Below are 24,651 nucleotides of genomic sequence, written 5' to 3' on the forward strand. Positions count from 1 at the left end.
AGCATTAAAATGATGTTATGAGAATACAAAGATCTATCGTATAAAATAGCATAAGCAATCCAGAACTGTAACACCCTCTGCATGGCTGCAGTTGTTCTTAGAATCAGCAGCAACCTTCTGCTTTGGACTTCATGGCATTTGACCAGCAGAGGGCATGAGCTGCCTGTAGAAACCCAGGACCCTGCCACACCAGGGGACGTGTAACCCAGTGCAGAGGAAATGATTGCCATGTTGTTGGTCAGAAGACTATAAAATTGTAAATTACAGGTAAATATAAGCCCTAAATACAGTAATTTTCCTCAAAATATCTGACAGGCTCTCTAGAGGTTTGCAATTATCTACACCCACAAACACATCTAAAACATTTACAACTGGTCAACTTAAAGTTTGTTCAATATATTCTGGTAATTACCTTAATTACCCTAACTATAATATGTAGAAAAAATAAGACACTTATCATTAGTTGATCAGCTATCTGTATTCCAGTAGGCAATGCAAATCTATGTGGCTTCATTTGAAGACCCCAGATGTCCTGAAGTGTGGTGGTGGTGGTGGTGGTGGTGGTGGTGGGGGGTACTAATTTTTAATGTTTCATTCCCTTTCCATCAGGCATCTTGAAGCACGACCATGATTGATGGGCGAAGGACAGCGGAAGCGTGGGGGAATCCATCAGTGGGGGACAGCAGGAATCAGAGAGAGGTTGCTACGCTGTCAAAGGTAGACCCTCCTCTTCAGATGAATGAACCCCTCTACCTTCAAAAAAGGCGCATCTGAAGGATATAGATCAGCTGACAAAGCTGCCGTGGGAAAATAATGCTTCAGTGGAGAGAAAGAGAGAGAGAGAGAGAGAAGGAGTGTAAGAGAGCAGGGGGGACGAGGGGACGGATGTCATTAATTAGGTCTCCGTCTTTCACACACGGTTGTACACAGGGCCCTTCCACTCTCTGCCTATTTTTAAACAGCACTTCACCACTGGACTGTTGAATTATTTATCATCTCCATGTCTTTGAGGTGTAACGCTCAATCTGACACTTCGTTTTTGTGTGTGAGTGAGTGTGTGTGTTTGTCACAAGGACACAACTGGTCAGTCCCAAGCCTGCTGCTGAGTTTGCAGTGAGGGTCTGTTTTTTTAACTGTGGAAATGCCGCCACAAAAAGCTTTGTGGTGAGAGTCCCCAAGATACCTTCATGATTAGCTAGGCTCAGATGAATTGAGTGTCCTTGTCAGATGGTTGATATGAGTGTTCTGAATACCCTTGTGATGGGACAAGATGAGTGAGCACTGCATGTACGCACATAATAGGGTGCTCACAGACAGAATGCAATGAAGGCAACAAGGCTGTCAGACTGCTAAATTTAAAAGCACAAGACCTCACTCATGCACTCACTCACTCACTCAAAAAACCTAATTCACTCACTCATTTACAAGGCCTCACTCATGCACTCACTCACACAAAAAGCCTAATTCACTCACTCATTTACAAGGCCTCACTCATGCACTCACTCACTCAAAAAGCCTAATTCACTCACTCATTTACAAGGCCTCACTCATGCACTCACTCGCTCAAAAGGCCTAACTCACTCACTCATTCACACAGATTCACTCACAGTAGCATAGCCAAGGAAATACAATTTTGACAAGAGCTGAAATCTCGATAAATTATTTGACACAATGTGATGAGAAGGCCACATGGGAGTGTAACCATGTTAAACCATACCTCAAATGCAGGCACTCAAGCTTGTCGGACAGAGAGGAGGTTAGGGGGCTTCACTTAATCATTGTAATTGATGTAGTCATACATTTTCAGGAATTCTCCTCTGGAGCTACTGAGCCATATCCTGGTATTTATGACAGTTCTGTAATGGCCCTATCATATTTGTCCAGGAGATAATGTACCCTGTGGACCGTTTCAGTTCAGCTTGGGAAAGAAACTGCCTTTGAGTGCATTTTGTTGTTGCCATTGTGAGAATATAAAGGATAGCAGATGTTTAATGCCTCTTATTTCTTGGTATTATTTGACGTATAAGACATATAACATATCTTATAAAGTGCGCATTAACCTATTTAAATATTAAGTATTAAACCCACCCAATGCTGATGTAAGAAACAGTATGAAAACTGCTTGCCATTGTTGGTTGAGTAAACCTCAGTGATTAGATCATAATTATCCCGTCAGTTTTGAAGACTGAAAAGAGAGCACTGAACATGACCACTGGTTGAATTTAAACTATTGTTAGCTATTGTGTATGTTTTCATTTTCAATGACTGATTTTTAGCCAGCACATTGGTGCATAACACTTTGTTTGTAAATGAGTGCACAAGTACTGTATCAAAATGATTGGCTTGACTGGATTGTGCTTGGCCTGGAAATCACATGGCTCCCAATCAGTGCAGGGAAAGAAAACTGTGTATCGGGATGAAGTGAGGTAAAGAGCGGTTGTAAGTGCAGGTGCCCCATCTGGGCCCCAGATAACCCAGCAGGTATGAGATCATGCATTGGTTGGTAATTACCTCTTAATCCCCTGCACACTTAAAGGCTGAGCCAGGTACACTTCAAGGTGCGTGGCTAGGATGACACTATGGGTGCTGTGTGTTTTGACTTGAGGCTAATCCCGCTGTCTCTGTGCCATTAAGTGTTGTTGTGCGATCGGAAGTAACTGATTAACAGAGCAGTGTGTGTGTGTGTGTGTGTGTGTGTGTGTGTGTGTGTGTGTGTGTGTGTGTGTGTGTGTGTGTGTGTGTGTGTGTGTGTGTGTGTGTGTGTGTGTGTGTGTGTGTGTGTGTGTGTGTGTTTGTGTGTGTGTGCGTGTGTGTGTGTGTGTGTGTGTGTGTGTGTGTGTGTGTGTGTGTGTGTGTGTGTGTGTGTTGTGGTGATCTGTGGATGTGCCAGGAGCGTAAGGCCGGCTTTGAACAAATAGGGTCAAGGCTTTTGGAGAGTGTCATAGCTGTAACAAAGAGAGTACAGGCCTTTCAGGCAGAACTGCTGTGAGCGGTACAGTAGTGTACTTGATAAAAGCAAACTATAAGACTACATTGCATACAAGCTGAGGCAAACAGGCAAACATAGGTAACACAGTATGACTTTGTAGCTAAATAATATGTTGTCACTGCATGTAAACATAGGCACTGTAATTATTCAGTTACATAGTATTTGCTGCTGTTGTTATCCACTTGGTTTCTTTATATTTCTCTTTTTTGGGGGGAAATTGTACAGTTACAGTCTGGTTTCTTTATTATTAGCAGCCACTCACGGAATTGTGTATCGAAAGTTCCCCTTGACCATTTCTTTCCTGCACTTTGATTTCCATGCTTAGGCGTCTCCTGTCTACTCACCCAGAATCAAAAGCAGCTTGCTGTTTACGTTGCCACTGCTTTTTATTTTTCCTGCATTTTTCATGAGACTTGCTTTTCCTTTCCCATGCCCTTCTCCTTCTTCTTTTTTCTTACAGTGAGATTGAGTGATTTGGGCGCATGGGCTTCACTGCACATCCATTTCATTCAGGTGAACATATCTGTGATATTCCTCTTCGAGCCCAAAGAGTTTGTTTTTATTTCATTTTTATGAAAGTGCGGTTCTGTGGTCAAGTGTCGCTGGCAGAGCTTACAAAACCATCCATCCATTCACACAAAAATAAAAGGTATGAATAAATAAAAAACAACCTTAGTCTAAATTGACACAGACCACAAGTATTTTAAGGAATCTTTACAATCAAATAATAGTGTGCTCTAACTTCCAAAGCTCTGCAAAAGCGTTGGCTGCTCTATTTTTAAATAGAGTCTTAGGGCAAAGTCCACAGATGACCAACTTCAGCATGGTGCAGATTTCTATAGATGCACCTTTCTGTACATTTCTTGTGTTCAAAACCATATGTTTCTCACTTACATACATTACTTATCAACACTCATTACATCTCATTTCATCAACAAATAGCATTCTCTGACAAGGTGTTACACTGTAGCTAACGAGTTGATAAATTACAAGGTGTAATAGAGCATATATGGTTATTTTAGTCGTTCTACCCAGAGCATCTAGCCTCATTGGCTGTGGTCATTTTGATGTACTTTGAATTCAGACAGTTTTTCGGACTGTCAAGTTTTCTATATTTTGTTTAGTTTCAGACTCAACCTGAAATGGATTAAAATAATTTTTTCCTCATTAGTCTACACAAAATACTCCACAATGACAAAGCAAAAGCCGGTGTATGGAGTTAAATGTCCCATATACATAAGTATTCAAACCCTTTGTTATGGTACTTGCAACTGAGCTCTGGTGCATCCTTCTTCTATCAATGGTTGATAAGATGCTTCTACAACTTGATTGGAGTCTACCTGTGCCTGTTTGAATTCATTGAACATAGGTGTCTCATTTAGGTGTCTCAGCTGATGGTGTCAGTATTTTGTCTAATACCACAGATAGGTGGCGACTCAGTCGGAGAATAATCAATCAGGAAACAGGCTTTATGCGCATCAAGAGAAAGGGGAAGATTTCACTGTGTCTCTGATAAGACATTGAAACAGTCCAAGTTTAAGTATCCTAAACATAAGAGTGGGTGTCAACCAATAACGCTGACCCTACATGAATATGTATCAGGCAGCTACTCTGATACAGGAACTGCCACAATGTTGGTTCACGGGTGAAGCTGTTGATTAGAGGATCTAGCCATGAGCAAATGTTTCAGAAACCTGTCTCATGGGGGTGGGGGTATAAGGAATACAATGAGACCCTGATATGACCTGTGATAAGAGTTTGTGAAAACACCTATTTCATCACACCTCCTTCTATCCCTAGGACACAGTATTCCAGATGGCAAGACACTTAACCAGAGAACCTTACATTCCAACCTAAGTCTAATTAAGAGCTATATATAGATTTAAAATACAATTGAATATGATGTTCAAACATTACTAATTCTGATCTTTAATCCTGAGTTACATCTCCTTCAATGGTGAGTGTTAACCAAACCATGGCATTTTTGAGAATTGCCTGCAGACCTGTGAGGCAGTATGGTGTCAAGAGCCAGATCTTTGGAAGGATACAAGAAAATGCATCCAGCAATTGAAAGTGCCCAATAGCACAGTAACCTCCATCATACTCAAATGGAAGCGATTTTGTCAGACATACTGTACAACCAAGAGCCCGATGGTCACTATGAATGAGATCCAGAGTTCCCTTATGGAGATGGGAGAACCTTTCAGAAGGACTCCACCAATCAGGCCTTTATGGTAGAGTGGCCAGACAGAGGCCATTCCTCACTAAAAGGCACATAACAGCCCAATGGGAGCCAAAAATGTACCTGACTGACACTCAGACCATGTGAAGCAAAATCCTCTGGTCTGATCTGAAATGAAGATTGAACTATTTGGCCACAGTACCACATGCCGTGTGTGGAGGAAACCAGGCACTGAGCGCCACCTCATTAATACCATCCCTACAGTCAAACAGAGTGGCAGGATCATGCTGTGGGGATGTTGTTCTGCGACAAGGATGGGGAGACTAGTCAGGATGGAGGGGAAGATGGATGCAGAAAAATATAGTGTGAGTGAAAACCTTTTCCAGTGTGGTCAAGGATCTCAGGCTGGGGTGAAGGTTTACATTTCAAGAAGACAACAACCTGAAGCATGACGCGCCTCATCCAACCTCGTTGTGCTTCAACGATTCTGCCAAGAAGAATGGGTGAACCTTCCAAAAGAAAGGTGTGCCAAGCTAGTGGGATCATTCCCAAGAAGTGGCTGCCATTGCTGGGAAGGTACGAAGTGAAGGGTCTGAATACTTATTCAGCCTTTTATAAATTACCAAAAAGTCCAACAATCTATTTTTGCTTTGTCACTGTGAAGTATTATGATTAGATCGATAAGATGGAAATGAATTTAATCCATTTTAAGATGAGTCTGAAACATAATACAATATTGTCAAACTTAAAAGGGTCTGAACTTGCACCATAAATATATACCATTTCACTTGTGGTGAAGTGACCACAATGGTTTGGAGCGTGTTCAAAAACAAGCTGACTCTGGGCTTCGCCTTTGTCTGGCCTCCACTCAGGATAAGTCCTGAAACACTGGAAACCCAGTTTAATAGACTACTTGCCCTGTCAACTGAGTATCGTGAGAATTTGGAATGAGTTAACAAAATTGACAGACCAAGTTATAAAAGTGAATTAATGAGATATCCGTGAAATTGCATGTAAAATGTAAGGGACATGTCAACAGTTGTTGTGTTTAAGTTCTCATCACTGACAAAATGCTGTAAGCACACACCTGGTGTGATGTTAATTGTCCAATATTGGATATTTACAATTTCAACAAGAGAAAAAGGACCATTTCAATGATCTTCCTTTGTTTTTCCTTAGTGTGAGGTTGTTTCTGAGAAAGTCAGTTGTGCCTGCATTTCCTATTCAAACAAACCCTGTGTTACTCAGTGAATGCTCTTACCATTTCTATGCAAATGAGGAGGTTCTGTAAAGGAATTTGGCAAAGGCCAAATGAAATGTCATTTCCTTGATTGAATTTCCCCCTAAAATGTCAAAACCCCTGGTCATCTAATGTCAAAAGCAAACCACAATTATGACATAGTTGATTAAGCACAACCTCATGTAGTTTTTATCCTTCTGGTCCGAGAGGAGAATCAGGCTTTAACGGTGGCTGTGGTTTCATAACCCCTGACATCAGTGGTGGTGCTGGGCCGTAGCAAGGACTTGGGTGAATTTGTTTCATTTCTAAAGGTTGAGCTGGGGGGTGTCTGCGAGTGGATTCTCTTTCTTGTTGGTAAATGTTATGCTTCAAAGACAGCCGCCGCTTCAATCGGTCTGGCCGGACATTACAGAGAGCCACAGACCATCGAGTCACCATCTACCCCCCCCCCACCCCCTCTCCGAAACCTTCCCAATTACCCTTGTGCAGCAGACGCACAGTAAAAAATCATGGTACTGTGGATGTCATCAGAAGGAGAGTAGGATGAGCGTGACCCCATGTGACATTCACATTTCTCTGTGCGATGGTGCATGGGAGAGATATTAGCGTCATTTAAGTGCAGTCGGTTATTTTGGGCTCTTTGAAACGCCCTGAACCGTGCTATCCAAACAAACTTGCTAAATGCAAACATTCACAAATGAATCATTTATCAATCCATTTATCAGTTAATCCACTTTACCTATTTTTCTCCCTTCACTTCGATGCATATCGGGGTTTTAGGCCACAAAGAAACACTCAGAGTTGCAAAAAATAACTCATAAAAATGAACAAAGTGCAGGCACGCTGTCTGTTATTTTTTAAATGATTAAATATTCAAAGGAATTGCTGGAGTGGACAGCAGCTGTGGTCCTGTCATAAGCACAGGTTTGTGAGACGTGGAAGCTTGTGATATGAAAAGGAAAGGATGGATGATGTATATGTATGTGCATGTCTATGTGGACCTCTATATGTGTGCGTGTCTATGTGTATTTCTATATGCTTGCGTGCAAGTAACATAGTTGTGGGAGTTGTGGGCCGGGGGTGGGTACCTATTTTAATTATTGATTTAAGTGGATTTAAAAGGATTCCATCTTATCGGGGCTCTCCTCTTGTGTGGTATTGGGATGTGTCATGGTTGGTTTATTTTGAAGGATCTTGACTAAAGATAGCAAGAGAGAATTGCGCGCTAGTCACCGCCTCAAGATGTGCAGTGTAAGCAGGTGATGGTTTATTGAGTTCTGTCTGTATTTAACTGCAATAGCACAGAAGAATGGGCAGAATACGCCAATCGAGCCCACCTCTCCACTAATCTGCTCTCAGCCACAGAGGTCTAAGCGCCCTATTGTAAGAAACATTGTCAAAGGTTTAAACAAAATTATGTAAGAGGGCTGAGAAATTGAAAGCCCTTGAAAAAAATAAGGATTGCAAATGCGACGGAAACCAAGTTGAATCCTTCGCAGTATAGGCACTTCAGATGGAGGAGTTTTTTTCTTTTTTTCTTATTTTTGTGTGGCTCTCAGAGCAGTTTTACAAAGACTCGATTATGTCTTCATTTGAGGTCAGCAAACAAGCAAGAGAATTGCGAGATACAAGTGAACGGGGAGAGTGAATATCAAGTTATGTTGTTTATTTCTCCATACTAACATGCTCGTCTGTGTAACGGCCCACAAAATGATGACCAATTATGGGGGCATTAATGTGTTGGCGCCCAATAACACTTTTTTTATCACGAGAACACAGATATTTTAGGCAGCATGTGATGCATACGAGCAGACATCCTTGGCCATCATCTCCTTAATGAAAACCACTGGCCCAACAAAGCGTTTTGAAATGGCAGCAGTCCAAAAATATGAGTGATGTCTATAAAGATGGAAGCATTGGTAGTTGTGATCTCTTTTTGTCTGCCTGGAAACTCAAAGCATGTAAGTGTGTTTGAGGGATGGTGGAAGACAGTTCTTATTGAAATACTTGACCTTGTTACTTAGACATTGCGTGCATGTATTTATCTCTTTGAAATTAAAGTGACAGGACAAAACACTTCAAACTAAATCTTCGGATAAGATATCATGTCAGATAAAGTTTGTGTTTCACATTCTGTTTCCTTTTGACATTCTCTCCCACTAGAGATTTATTGTGAATTGGTTTAAGACCATTTTTCCATGGGTTTGAACCATTCATCTAAACCACAGATGTTCAAGCTTGTACCCTACAGCATACTATTCCTCAGTATGGCATTAATGTGGTTGCTTTGTCTCTAATAGAATCAAGGTCACCATTGCCCACATGCCAGAGAACCTCAAGGAACCGAAGCTTTGGACAAATCAGGTTTTTTCTAAAGGACACTTCATTGTTCACCAAGCCCAGCTTCCCACTTAGGGACCCAGCACTTAGAGTAGGCTACAAAGACAGGGAAACCCCCCAGCTTTTAATACCCACACATGTATGCTTCCCTGTTGCCCCAGAGCATCTAATTATGGTGTCATTCATATCTAGAACAGCACGTACATGGGACAGAACATATTCATCTTCCTCTCCCTTTCTGGTCCTTTCCTCCTTCTCTTCCATCTCCCTCTTCTCCTTCCTCTTTTCTCCTGTGACGTTTCCAGGAAGCCATCTTGGCCTCAGTACATTCACATGCAGTGTGATGGGGGAAGAGAGGGGGGGAGGGTAAGAGCTACAGCTATAAAAAGTATTTTGCCTCCAGCATGGATTGCATCCCAAGACTGCAGACCCTGGCCAGAGGATGGGGGTTGAAGATAACGTGTCGAGAGGATAGGGATGGGGGAGATGGATAGGGTAATTGCCGTAGACCCAAGAGTTGGGCAGAGGAGGCCATCTGCTCATTGCCCACCCTACCTATAACCACCCTCTCCAGAGTAGAGTGGAGCTTAGCTTTAGCAGTGCTCTGGCAGTGCAGTACCATCAGCAGAGTGGCAGTACTGTGCGTCCACAGTCTAAGATGCCTGCACCAGTGGGTGGACGACATGCCTAATTAATTCAAAGACCCAAGTGAGAATAGCAGATGTCACCTTCCATATCACGTGCTTTCAGAACCATAGGCCCCAGTGGGTACTTATGTGGCATGGTGACCAAATGAAAATTCAGACCTGACTGACTTTTCCCATAAGCGCGCATTCCCACGCTCAAGAACCTGCGGCGAAAGGAGCTTACCTCAGGAGTGCGGCTAAGTAGGAGAGCCCATACTGCGCTGGCTAAAATGCTGCCTTTGAAGTTTTGATGTGATCCAGAATGACCTCACAGATTATAATTTAATGATTGCAGAGTGGTTGGCGAGCGGCCCACAGCTAACTAAAGAGCTGCGTCGGGATTAACAGTAAATCTACCATAATTCACAGACCAGCAGGGAAGATACTGTGGCTTTTGCCAGTGGACCCAGAACATTGTGGAAAATGACCATAAAATGAATGAGGCAGAAGAAAATTAATGAATTCAGAGGTAGGTTGAGTGAGGGGACTTCCACTGCACTGCACTGTACCCAATGCACTCAAATTAGCAAGCTCTGGCATGGTAGGCAGCCATGCTAGGAAGGAGGCTAAAACCCATGGGTGCTCATCTCTTAAGGAGCACGTCTCTTAAGATGTAGGGTTGTGAGGTTTACCCACTGCACAAGACTGTACCCGATGGCTACTGTTATATTTGGATAGCAGTACAACTACTGCAGTACAACTACTAAGTACAAATATTTTAGCGCTGAGTTTAGCACTTAGACATTTATGCATTATGACATGACTTCCCACTTAATGATATGACATACAAGTGCCAAATTGAAAATTTTAATTGTCAAAACATGTATCATGGTTTCACTTTATGCCCTAAAGACCGGCACTTTAACTGTAAATCTAATTTTTAAGAGTAATTGTTGGATTTTATTAGATACAGTTTTATTGTCAATGTGCAGAGTGCGGCTACAAAGCCAACAAAATGCAGTTAGCATCTAACCACAAGTACAAAAATGTTGATTCATTTACAGAAAAGTGCAGGAAAAGTAACTACAACTTAAGTTACATTATATCTTACAATATATACAGTGATGGACAGTGACGAGTTACAATATATGAAGTTTAAGCAAAAGCAAAAATGTTGAATATGTATATTGGACAGAGAAATGGACTGAGTTAGAGAATAGAGTGCAAATGTAGGGTTGTATGTACAGAATTAACTGCATATGTACAGTTGGTTAATTATGTAGAGTGTTTCAGTCTGTGTAAAATATAAATAGTGCAAATAACTGGTCATGTAAACAGTGCAGAAATGAGTGCAATGCTACTAGAGAGGTTAGCAGGGTCACAACCTCAGGGAAGAGGCTCTCAGGGAGCCTGCTGGTGTGGGAGCAGAGGCTGCTGTAACGCCTGGTGGATGGGAGGACGGTGGGTGGTTAGGGTGGGAGGAATCCTTTGTGATGGTCCTTCCCAGCCAGCATTTGTGATAAATGTTGTTGATGGTGGGTTACTGGGTGCCGATGATCCGTTGGGCAGTTTTCACCACCCGCTGGAGTGCCTCATGGTCTGATGCATAGCACTTGCCACACTGAGATGCAGCTTGTGAGTATGCTCTTAGTGGTACCGTGGAAGCAGTCCACCGGGATCCTGTGACAAAGGTGAGCTATCTTAAGGCTCCGTAGTAAGTAACGGCACTGTTTGACCAGGATGGAGGAGTTCTGGGACTGGGTGAGATCACCAGAGATGTGGATGCCAAAGAACTTGAAGTTTAACACACGCCCTACTACAGCCCCCGTTTGAGTAGATGGGGGTGTGTGCACATGGTTCTTAGCCTGCCTGAAGTCCATGATGATCTCCACAGTCTTCTGGGTGTTAAGCATTTGGTTGTTGTCGGCACACAACCCAGCACCACTGAAAGCTAATATCAAGCAACAGAAGGGACAATTGATCAAATTACTGTTGTAAACCCTTATGACAACCTTCACAATGGTTCCCTGCTTATGATATATTACCGCCATATCTTAATGCATGTAGTTCCATACCTTGTTTCCAAATGGCTTTTATGAACTGAAATAAATTGTAAATATCCTAACTATCTTTTTACCGTGAAAGCAGTGAGCAGTCTTTGGTCACTGACATAAGGCATTGTAGGCCTACATTTGTGAGGAGTTTTGTATGTTTGCATGAATTTTAGATTAACTACCCCTTTAAACACACACGTGATACACCATAAATAGAATTGCATATCAGGATGTTTCACTCTGTATGTTTTGAACTAAGATATCCAAAGCACCACTGTGAACTGAGCATGGTCTTATGTATCTTAACACATATATATATATCACAGAAATGAGAATGAGATTGAAACAATCTTTGTCTTTGCAAATATGTGTGTGCTATAATTTGCTGTACACCACAAAAAGAGTATATGTATCAAGCAAGAGGCTGTAAAAAAGTTTGTTTTAAGGATTTATTCTTACATTGGAGCCCAGCATTATGTAAAGGTGCTACAGCTTTGTCAACAAGGCCAAAGACACACAATAAAGGCAGTTTGCTGTTTTGGAACCCGTAAAAAACATCACATGTCCAATAGTGTCATCCTAGGTATTTAACTGGAAACCAATTCTGGAAACTTGTAAGTGGTAAGTAACCGAATGTGCACCACACTGTTGTTAAATTTGTTTGTCTACTTTCGGTGTGTATGTAAGTATGCATGTGGTTTTTATTTTTCCTCAGTGAATTTTAGTCATAGAACCAGGAATGCATGTTTAGATCTCTTTTGCTGCCACTCTTTAATAACATTTTATTAGCTATTCTACCTCTATAAAAATTCTAGGTAAATGATAAAAAAGAATCTCTGTAAAAAACAATAGGAGAGAAAAGAAAATGAACATAAAGCCATCCCAAAGAGTTGCTCCATCACCATTTGCATTGAAACATGCAAGGGGCGGGGTTTAATTCCCAGTCTTATCAGGAGAGCTGTCGGAGGACATCCTCGACCAAAAGGCCGTCCAGTAGAACACTGGCTGTGGTCCTCCGTGCTTTGAGGACCCTTGGAAGCTCTGATAAACGATGAGTGGAATTAATATCTTGCTGTTCTTTGAAAATGAATAGAATGTATACATAAATATATTTAAATATTGATTGCCGTTCTTAAAAACAGATGGAAGCGTATTTCATCTTTTCTTGGTTTTATCTGCATACATAAAATGTTAGATGTTGGGCTGGAATTTTGGCAGTTTAGTGAAAATAAAGGTTGGGGGGTCTGTGCAAGTGCAAGTGCAAGGTAAAAAATAAAACACAACAATATGTGCATGCATTATATAAGCATAGTGAACAGTCTGTTTCGTTATTGTTGTTTTGAATGGAAGTAATAAGACATAAGTGTTAAATAATCCAGATCCCTTCACATGCCAAAATTGGAATCCTGCTCCAATGAACCCATCACACCCTAAAATACCTATAAAGCTATATATTAATATATATTATTTATTTCTATTTCCCCCAACAGTCAGTGTCAGTCAGGTGCGACAAAATGGCCTCCCTGCCTCCTTCTCTGCTTATTGCCTTCAAGTGTTGACCTGAACTCAGAGCTTCCAAGGGCCTTCTCGGCTGGCACCTGGACTAACATGCTGGACGCTTGTCATCTAACAGTCCATTTACTCTCCCAAAACCACACTGTTGACCTCCTGTCCTCTGCCCATTCGATCAGAGTTTGATTGCATTGCATTGGCTCCTTCTGTCTCATTCCAGAACATTCTGCTGAGATTGCCAGCATCACCCCAACACCCTAGGCTAAGTCAAGTTAACTATACAAGGGCTTTACAAAAAAGCTAACTTTAACAGCCATACAATGGCTAAACATAAACCATATCTCTACCATTTTTTTTATTTAAAATAATTTTTCTGCCAGTGTTTAATTTTTATCGTTATTTTCTTTTCTGTTGTTCGTGATTGTTTGTGTTTTTGGATAGGTGGTCATTCATCACTGTTCCAAATTTCCTTTCTTCTGCTGAAAGTTATTTGTTGACTTCGATACGCTTTGTTTTTTCACTAAGTCATTTTTGAAGCAGTGTTGTTAGTTGTAGGAGTGGCAGAGGTGGTCAGTGTGCAGTGGGGGTGTATGGTGGGGTGTGGATGGAAGGTGGTGGTTGAATTGAGTCATATAAGGGTTGAGGGTAGGGTTCGGGAGGTTATGGTGGCCGGGGGGGTGCTATCCACTGTCGGAGGAAGTGTGTGGCGCGGTGGACGGCGAGCGCCGGCGCTGGCGGGTGGGCGTCCAGGAGGGCTCGGAGCCCTGCGAACCGGGCCGCTGCTGGACTGCGCGGTGTGCCAGGCTCTTCAGGAAGTCACGCTGCTGCTGCAGGATGGCCTGAGAGAGCAGGCCGGGCAGGCCCTGCAGGCTGACGCCGATGGCGTCCAGCTTCTCTTCCAGTGTGCCGATGCGCTTGTCCAGCTCCTCGCCGCGCTCCTGCAGCTCTGTCACCAGGTCATACATCACATTCTGGGTCTGGGGCAGAAGGATGGATAGATGGTGAAGGAAAAAGGAGGATGGAGATGGGGGAAAGGGTTTGAAGTGGGGATAGAAGGGAAGATCGGGGCAAAGATTGAGAGGGAGAATGAGAGAGAGAAATGCAAAAAGAAAGTAGAATAAGCCAGATGAGGAAGGACAAGGTTGGTAAACAAGAGAAAAAGGATTGTGAATGGGTGTAGAGAATGAGAGAGAAAAGAGAGTGAAAGAAAGAAAAAAAAGAGAGAATGATGAGGGAGAACAGGGTTAGGCATAATAAAGCAATGGAAGGAAACTTTCAACTTTGTTATCTGAGGTGTTAACACACTGTAAAGTAAAGCAGCAAAACAAAGCAGCAGCATTGGTAAACAAAGCAGTCACCAAGTTATTATCTCACTGTATTTACGAGCACTGACTGTCTGGAAAATAGAGTGCAGCCCTGGCTGAAGCACAAACATGGAGCCAGATCCAGAGGCCACACTTCACTCTTACCTTGGCTAGGTCAACAAGTGAGTTTGCTTGGTCGTTCAGCTTTCGCTGTTCCATCTTCACACTTCTGAGTCTGTGGAGGAGAGGTTGGGGGGGGGGGGGGATTGCGTTAGTTGACAACATGATGGAGCATGTGACGGATGCTTAGGCAGAGACTGAGGGTGGAGAAGGAGAAAAAAAAGACAGGGTGTGTCAAGAGCAGCCGACATGCACATGTCCTCCCATGTCGAGACTGTGAAATTCGTTTTTAAAAATTAAAATAAAAAAAATTAAAAACGAAATGCAATCGCAAACATGCAAACTTAGTCAGCCACAGGGGGCGTGGGGAAACAAAATGAGTCTCAATTATGTGACAGCATTCTCAGCACTGATACATGACTCACTCTCCATCTTTGTCTAACTCCTTCCCTCTCGCACGTTCTCATCCCCCACAATCTGTGCCCTTTCTCGTGCACAAACAAACAACGCCTCGGAAGACACAAGAAACCACATTAGCTTCGGGTCAGGTTGTGTATGCCACCAAGCCAACTCAGGGTTGCTGTGGGCAACAAGCATTGCAGATAGGGACTGGATGTTGGTGTAACCAATATCAAAGACCACTAAAAATAAATCGAATGGATAAACTGTTGGGGCCACTTGGTTGGCTTGGAGTCCAGCATTCACAAAATTGGACACAAATATAAAATGGGAATATGCCAAAAAAGAAAAGTTAAGTCACTTAAAAGGTCATTCTGACAATAGAATCAACTTGGTATTTTAAACATAGTCAATGAAACAATTAGAAAAAAGGCCAAACCATACCACTCTTTATTAGCCTAGCATATCCCATGTATGGAAGTTAGCCTTTGGATCAAGGAATGTTAGTAAAAACAAGTCCTTTCCCAGCGATGTGCTGTAAACGCTCTAAGCTCAGGCGACACAGGCTGTGAAAGGAAGCACCTTCAAGAACAAACAGAGGCAATCTGCAGGAAAGGTTAAGGAACCAAACAGGCTTTGTTTTGCTTTAATCAGCGCAGATGTTGTAACTTTATCGGCCTAATAACATGGCACTGTGCACACAATGGGCCAGCGATGGGGGTGACTCCCTCTTGCCTATTCCCTACACAAACAGATGAAGAGATTGCAAGGGCACAGGGGGAGGGACACAGCTGGAAGCTGAGGCCTAAAGTGGTGACAGGTGTTGTGGAAAGAAATCTGGATGGCGTCTTAACATTCCATGTTTTGTCATTTGTGGTGAGACAGTAATGGTGAGGCAAAGTGTTTTAAGTGAGGGGGAAGCCCGTTCAACTCCCACCCTTCCACATTTCAAGACAAAAGCCGGAAAGGGAAAGTTGTGTTAAGATCAGGCAAAGCAGGGAAGAGATTGTGTGTGAATGGATTAAGTACATAAGGTCACCATTTAAGCCCTTCACTGAATGCTTCTCTTTCGCCATGTGCAATATTTCTGTGGTTTAATTGATATTTAATAAAATATTATTAGTAGTGCATTAAATCAGTATTGTTCTTACAAACATATTATATTCTGCTAGCCCAGGGTAGTCTACATCAGGCACATTTTGTGGAAATAAACATACTGCAAGCTCCCACGGGCTTCATCTTAAAGAGCAACCTCCCAGTGGGAATCCTAATATGAATATGAGTGTCTGCTCATTCTAGAGCAATTACAAGGCACAAGTCTCCTTTCACTGTGTGCTTATCAGGCGGCCATGTGTGAGCATCCCATGACATCCCCCTTACCCCCTACACCCCCATTACACGCTCCGCGAACCCTGAACGTGGCAAGCGGTCACTTTTCAAACAAAAATAAAAACAGATTACAGAGTGCAATCAGACGTCAATCAACCACACCACCCCCCCCCCCCCCCACACACACAGACACATACACATACATACACATCAAACTGCTCCTTATCCTAACCGCCATCTCCTCGTGCTATAAGCAAAATATAGATAGAAACAGAGTGCACTCAAATACCTCAAACCATTCAGTTCTAAACCAGTTTTTTTTTTTTTTTAAGGAATTAAACAAGTAAAAAAAAAAAAAAAAAAATGTACATAAATATGAGCGTGCTTCATAACAATGGGCTCCCAATTTTGAGATGTCCAAAATTGGTCAGTGTCGATCCCTTGGCAGGCCAGAGCTCCATAAGGGTGTCCTGCAGCTGATGATGCCCCACCTGCAGTAGGGCGGTTGGGAGAGAGACGGGCCCGTGGAACACCGTGTCCATCCCTGTTTGGCATGGCGCAGCAAAGTCAGGCTTTATGGAAGCCTTCAGGTGTAGGCTGTTTGTTGAAATTTATGATTGTATGCATTAAGGCCTGGGAGGATTTTATGTGACCCTATGAAAACTAAGCCCAAATGCATTATATACAAATTGATGTGCTCAGCAGAACATTTCATTCCCATAGCCAAAGAGAAGGGAGGGAACGTCTCTTTCAAAAGGGAGGACCAAGAGGGAGAGGGAATAGGCAAGGGGGAAATATCCATCACTCAAGTGAAATACACCATCAGGGTGATTGAATGTCCTCGCCGCATTGGCCAAAACCAATTTGTGGGATTGTAATTGTGATAAGGTATGACTGTGGGGTAGGTGTTTAAGGAAAAGGCACAGGGCTGGGTGAGACGGGGTCAGGGAACTAAGACAGTCAGTGCGAGCCATTATGGAGGTCTGGACAGGTTTGGGTCGGATGATCGGAATCTGGGGGAGCAAGCTGGTACATTTGAAGCTTGGCAAGATGCTGTTTCCTACTTTTTTCTTGTTTCTCTTCAGAGGCTTTGTGTTGAGGCTGTGTGTGTGTGTGTGTGTGTGTGTGTGTGTGTGTGTGTGTGTGTGTGTGTGTGTGTGTGTGTGTGTGTGTGTGTGTGTGTGTGTGTGTGTGTGTGTGTGTGTATGCAGTATGTGTGAGATGCATTCATCAACTCAAAAAAGGGTAGACTTCTCTTGTGAGGGCAATCAAAACAAAAGAAAAAAAAAGAAAAAAAGAAAAAGGGATTGTCATCCAGCATCCAGCTTCAAACTTCATGCATGTAAACAAATCATGTCAATCACGTCTGCTTTTCACAAGGACCCAGAAACAAAAGGGGTGAGAAAGGGATAGTGAGGGACTGACGGTGTAAAGAACAGGAAAGACACAACTTACTTCTGAGCTCTGTACGTTGATTGGGCAAAACAAAGACAGAATACAGAACAGAGGTTTTAGGAAAACCCTCAGATGTACACATAGAAACACTTTCAAAGCAAAGACTGGAGAAAACAACTTTTTATCTGAGCTTTGCGGACAGACTAAATTTAGATTCAAACAGCTCACGTTGACTGCATTGCTCAGTGCTTATTTGATGGTTTTGAGAAAATACTGTATCCTACGACCTCCTTTTGTCTTATTTTGATCAACTGTATGTAGACTACCATTGCATGGAGTTATTATTAACTTGCAATATGGGACATAAAGGAGAGTCAAGGAAAGTGCTTGGTTCTTCATAACAACACCACCCTTTAGGAAAAAAAAAAAAACCTGTCTAGCAGCCGGTTTCCTGTTACTCTCCGACTTGAGAAAGGCTTCGGCAGGGACAACACATACCGGAGGCGGTACTCCCAACTGCCCCAACCTCAGAACAGGGAGTGCAGTTCCTTCACTCTTACTTTCCTACTCTGTGTGGGGGGATAAAAAGCTCTATACATATAAAGACTGAAAAGCTAGTGAAAGGAAAGCCGTGTTAGGGACTGTAAGGAGCTCACACGGGAGTTGTGTGGCTGTGGTTAAGTGCTGCTGCTCCACTGACTCAGATCAGTGCGCCACCTAAGACTGTGCACCTGGGTGTACCTGTAGAGTATTCTATCTGCACACACTCTCCGGAAAAATCACTCCCGGAAAAAAACACAGACAGTGTAGCACATCATATTTTATGCTTCATTTACGGACAAAGCTATTTCTTGTTTTAAAGTAGCTGTCTTGTTTTTATTTATTTATTTTTAAAGAAGAATACAGCACTTGGATGAGAAAATAAAAAAGGTTGGGCCCCACAAGCACTCACTGGTGAATAGCCTGCAGGAACTTGCGTTGGTGTTTGCGGACCTTGGCATGGTCGATCTTCCTCACCAGCTTGGTGTGTTTGTAGATGAGCCATGTTTCCCTGAGTACGTTAGCAGCCGTGTTTTTGACCTGCAACACAGGAAAACATATATGGTCATGAGGCATCAAAAGCACTATGATGATGTAGGGATGAGCCAGTGCACAAAGTGTGTCTTTGAAACATACATGCAATAATATTGCTGTTAGTAAGTCTGTTATAACAATAATGAAATTACAAATGTTATTACTACTTCAGTATTTATTAAGGAACTCACAGTAAATAACCTGAAATATACAAAATATAATAGTACATTAATTAAATAGAAATTAAGTGACATTATGTTAAAGGCCATGCTGAAATCCATTAAAAGCTTCAATACCTCTATATTCATAAGAACCTAAAAGTTCTGTACAGGAAAGAATCACATTTATGGGTACAGCACAAGAACACACTTTAGCACTTTTACATCCCCAAGCTGACAGACTCACTCTTTTGGAGAGCTGAGTGTCCATCATAAAGTTGTGGACATGTTTCTCTGCCTTGGTCAGCTCCAGCTTTCTGGCCACGACGGCAACCACCAGCGCTGTGCAGCCAGCCCCCTGCGGGAGGAACAGATGACACAGCAGCTTTAGTCAAACCAGCCTCCTGGCATCACTGCCACACTCCTGTCTCCAGTAGTAATAGAAGCGCGAACACAAAAGTCTTGATACCGGAACATTCTGATTTCCTTAATCCTCTCATGTTTTATAAGATGGGGCACATTAAGGAAACCACATTGGGCCCGAATTCCATAGGGTAACAAGCTGTGAGCTACGTGGGTAATGTAATAATAGTCTGCAAATGGCGCAACATCAAAGGGAGTGGAGAATAACTGTTATTTGCATCTATGCACTCATATGACACGGTATTCATTTTCATATATATCCACATATATATATATATACAGCCGCGGAAAAAATTAAGAGACCACTTCAAAATTATCAGTTTCTCTGGTTTTACTATTTATTGGTATGTGTTAAAGTAAAATGTACATTTTTGTTTTATTCTATAACCTACTGGCAACATTCCTACCAAATTTCAAATAAAAATATTGTCATTTAGATCATTTATTTGCAGAAAAATGACAATTGGTCAAAATAGCAAAAAAGATGCAGTGTCTTCAGATCTCGAATAATGCAAAGAAAACAAGCTCATATTCATTTTTAAACTACACAATACTAATGCTTACACTTAGGAAGAGTTCAGAAATCAATATTTGGTGGAATAACCTTGATTTAAAATCACAACTTTCATGTGTCTTGGCATGCTCTCCACCAGTCTTTCACATTGCCGTTGGGTGACTTTATGCTACTCCTGGCGCAAGAATTCAAGCAGCTCGGCTTCTTTTCATGGCTTGTGACCATCCATCTTCCTCTTGATCACATTTCAGAGGTTTTTTTATGGGATTCAGGTCTCGAAATTGGGCTGGCCATGACAGGGTCCTGATCTGGTGGTACTCCATCCACACCTTTACTGGCCTGGCTGTGTGGCATGGAGCATTGCCCTGCTGGAAAAAACATTTCTCAGAGTTGGGGAACATTGTCAGAGCTAAAGGAAGCAAGTTTTTCTTCCGGGACAACATTGTACTTTGCCTGGCAGAGGTTTGTAAAAGACCATAAGGATTGAAAAAAGCGGACTGGAGGGTCTTCTAGTTCGTCTTCTCTGATGAGTCCAATTTTCAGCTTTGCCCAACACATGGTCGTCTGATGGTTAGACGGAGACCTGGAGAGGCCTACAAGCCAGAGAGTCTTGCACCTACTGTGAAATCGGACTCATCAGAGAAGACGAACTTAGAAGAACCTCCAGTCCGCTTTTTCAACCCTTATGGTCTTTTACAAACCTCAGCCAGGCAAAGTACAACGTTGTCCCGGAAGAAAAACTTGCTTCCTTTTGCTCTGACAATGTTCCCCAACTCTGAGAAGTGTTTTTTCCAGCAGGGCAATGCTCCATGCCACACAGCCAGGCCAGTAAAGGTGTGGATGGAGTATCACCAGATCAGGACCCTGTCATGGCCAGCCCAATTTCGAGACCTGAATCCCATAAAAAAAACTCTGAAATGTGATCAAGAGGAAGATGGATGGTCACAAGCCATGAAAAGAAGCCGAGCTGCTTGAATTCTTGCGCCAGGAGTAGTATAAAGTCACCCAACGGCAATGTGAAAGACTGGTGGAGAGCATGCCAACACACATGAAAGTTGTGATTTTAAATCAAGGTTATTCCACCAAATATTGATTTCTGAACTCTTCCTAAGTGTAAGCATTAGTATTGTGTAGTTTAAAAATGAATATGAGCTTGTTTTCTTTGCATTATTCGAGATCTGAAGACACTGCATCTTTTTTGCTATTTTGACCAATTGTCATTTTTCTGCAAATAAATGATCTAAATGACAATATTTTTATTTGAAATTTGGTAGGAATGTTGCCAGTAGGTTATAGAATAAAACTAAAATGTACATTTTACTTTAACACATACCAATAAATAGTAAAACCAGAGAAACTGATAATTTTGAAGTGGTCTCTTAATTTTTTCCGCGGCTGTATATATATATTATGGCATGCCGTTCAGGAAATTAACATTTGAATATATATATACAAAAGTCTGAATATATATACAAAAGTCTGAATATATATACAAAACTCTGAATATATATACAAAAGTCTGGATATATATATACAAAAGTCTGAATATATATACAAAACTCTGAATGTATATACAAAAGTCTGAATATATATACAAAAGTCTTAATATATATACAAAACGATGAATATATATACAAAACGAAGTCTGAATATATATACAAAACGAAGTCTAAATATACAGCCGCGGAAAAAATTAAGAGACCACTTCAAAATTATCAGTTTCTCTGGTTTTACTATTTATTGGTATGTGTTAAAGTAAAATGTACATTTTTGTTTTATTCTATAACCTACTGGCAACATTCCTACCAAATTTCAAATAAAAATATTGTCATTTAGATTATTTATTTGCAGAAAAATGACAATTGGTCAAAATAGCAAAAAAGATGCAGTGTCTTCAGATCTCGAATAATGCAAAGAAAACAAGCTCATATTCATTTTTAAACTACACAATACTAATGCTTTAACTTAGGAAGAGTTCAGAAATCAATATTTGGTGGAATAACCTTGATTTAAAATCACAACTTTTGCTATTTTGACCAATTGTCATTTTTCTGCAAATAAATGATCTAAATGACAATATTTTTATTTGAAATTTGGTAGGAATGTTGCCAGTAGGTTATAGAATAAAACAAAAATGTACATTTTACTTTAACACATACCAATAAATAGTAAAACCAGAGAAACTGATAATTTTGAAGTGGTCTCTTAATTTTTTCCGCGGCTGTATATACAAAACTCTGAACTCTGAAGCGCTCAATCCGTCTTTGTCCGCCATATTGGATTGAGCACTTCCTATTAAATCAATGGTACCAAAATGTTTGTAATTATGTATTTTCTGCTTCATGAAATACTGTTTTTCTGTTATATTGTTCAATTTTGACATTGATTTCTCACTAGAAATGCAATAATAACACGTTTATTTCACACCGTTTGACTTCACGAAGGATATTTTTAGAGGCAAGTCTTCCATTGACTTGACTGGGGTCTCATCAAAACCTTCCTAATTCCTTGTTTTCTGCTTCATGAAATACTGTTTTTCTGTTATATGGCTAAAATAAAACATTGATTTTTGAAAAAAAAATGCAATAATAATACGTTCATGTTGCATCGTTTGACTTAACGAAGGACATTTTTACGTTTAAATGGGATAGCCTACATCGTATCCTCTCGTCACATGATCAAATAGGGACTTGACATTGGACAAAAAATGATTACCCAGAAATCCTCATTGCATATACCAATGAAAATAAGACATTATTCATTGAATTGAATAGTTTTTTTTTTAATAGTTTCCATAGTTTATGTAGGATAAGCATATAATTGTGTTATAGATTGCTACTGACCATTTCCCTTCTACAAAATAATACTCACCATGACCTAGATAGGTTGGCCATTCCAAGGGTATAAATAACATAAGGTACTTCACAGTGGTGGACGAAGTACACTAACTACGTACTTAAGTGAAAGTATAGATACCTGGTGTCAAATATTACTCCAGTAAAAGTAGAAGTATGCACTTTGAATTTCCACTTAAGTAGAAGTATAAAAGTATTTGCCTTCAAATATACTTAAGTATTAAAAGTAAAAGTACCTTAATGAATTATGGTTTTAATGGCCTTTTATCATTTTCACATCAAAGCTCGGGCTCAATCAACTGATATAAGATGAAAATACTAATGCCAATCTTTAAATAGTGTCTTACATTTGTCTATTTAAAAGTGTATAAGCACAAAACATTGAAAGCTATCTATTGCCATTAGGTAAGACAAAGTGGTTATGAAATACAAGAGAACAATTATTTAATTTTACATTTATTTGTAACTTAGTTGCACATTTAGTTATAAACAATGTGGAGTTAAACATAAGCTACTTTACTATATCACATCTGTCTGTCTATGTTACCCTTAAACTCATAATTCCTGATTTATGTTTGAATAATAAATACCATTACAGGAACTAGTTCCACAAAATCAGAGAATGCATGTGGTGTTGTAATAGTTTGTGCTGAATACTAGTAATAGCAGTGATATTCCCTACACAACTTAACAACAACACTTGACCTAGTTATACTAGTTTGTGCTGAAGACTAGTGTTAGCAGTGATATTCCCTACACAACCCTAGGTACAAAAACAAAACTCTTGACCTCAGATCAAACGTGAAGAAAAAAAATGTCATTAGAGGAACTAGTCTTTGCATAAATTGCACAAAACTACAGAGCATACCAGTCTGCACCGAAGACTGTAAAGAAGTATGTAGTGATACCTTTACCGAGGGAGTTTGTCAAGAACTGCATGATAAAAGTTTGCGACATCTTGTGCCCTTATAAAAGGCAAGCATTTTTAAATGTGAGCCTGAGCAGAAATAAATAAATAAAACAGCCTCAAAATGCTGCAGAATTCAACGTAGCTCACGCACAACGAACGAACAAAACTGACAAAACCGAAAGGACTTCAAATAGCGCTAATCCCTGATTGGTGTGATTGTGAACTCACTTTGACCTCTCATTATTTGATTCGCTTTGGTAAAAAGGAACGAGGGGCTTTACTTAATGTAATGGAGTAAAAAGTATGAATTTTCACTTTGAAATGTAGTGAAAGTATAAAGTCTCACCAAATAGAAATACTTAAGTAAAGTACAGATACATAGATATGTTACTTAAGTACAGGAACGAATTACATTTACTTCGTTACTGTCCACCACTGGTACTTCATCATATTACAACTAGCCATTGGTCACGGGTGTGTTTCCAGAAAATTGTCTACCCTTACATACTCGCAGACATAACATTTTCTGAAGCACCCGACGAGGCAAAATCCCGGACGATTTGGGAATCCCTGCCGAACGCATTTTTTAGGTCTCAAAAAGAGGACATGTCCGAAAAAGAGCACGTCTGGTCACCCTACCATATAACAGAAAAACAGTATTTCATGAAGCAGAAAACAAGGAATTACGAAGGTTTTGACAAGACCCCAGTCAAGTCAATGGGGAACCTGCCTCTAAAAATATCCTTCGTGAAGTCAAACGGTGTAAAATAAACGTGTTATTATTGCATTTCTAGTGAGAAATCAATGTCAAAATTGAACAATATTACAGAAAAACAGAGTTTCATAAAGCAGAAAATACGTAATTACAAACATTTTGGTACCATTGATTTAATAGGAAGCGCTCAATACAATATGGCGGACAAAGACGGATTGAGCGCTTCAGAGTTCAGAGTTTTGTATATATATTCAGACTTTGTTTTGTATATATATATTCAGACTTCGTTTTGTATATATATTCAGACTTTTGTATATATATTCAGAGTTTTGTATATATATTCAGACTTTTGTATATATATTCAGACTTTTGTATATATATATTCAGAGTTTTGTATATATATTCAGACTTTTGTATATATATTCAGACTTCTGTATATATATTCAGAGTTTTGCATATATATTCAGACTTTTGTATATATATATCCAGACTTTTGTATATATATTCAGAGT

The 24,651-nt window shown here is 40.7% G+C and overlaps 1 protein-coding gene across 1 annotated transcript in view; it reads right to left on the minus strand.

Annotated features, from left to right (window-relative positions):
• Positions 1-13,623: 13,623 nt before the first annotated feature.
• Positions 13,624-24,651, minus strand: part of LOC308382945 (small conductance calcium-activated potassium channel protein 2-like) — a gene marked incomplete at both ends in the record, with an annotated part of 51,798 nt that continues 40,770 nt past the window's right edge. The window contains 4 exons of the mRNA XM_080860497.1: positions 13,624-13,920; positions 14,413-14,482; positions 18,443-18,570; positions 18,970-19,080. Of these exons, the coding sequence (XP_080716623.1) occupies positions 13,624-13,920; positions 14,413-14,482; positions 18,443-18,570; positions 18,970-19,080 (606 nt within the window). The remainder of the gene's footprint in view (positions 13,921-14,412; positions 14,483-18,442; positions 18,571-18,969; positions 19,081-24,651) is intronic.

Source organism: Sprattus sprattus, assembly GCF_963457725.1.
Source record: "Sprattus sprattus genome assembly, chromosome: 2".
Taxonomy (NCBI): Eukaryota; Metazoa; Chordata; class Actinopteri; order Clupeiformes; family Clupeidae; genus Sprattus; species Sprattus sprattus.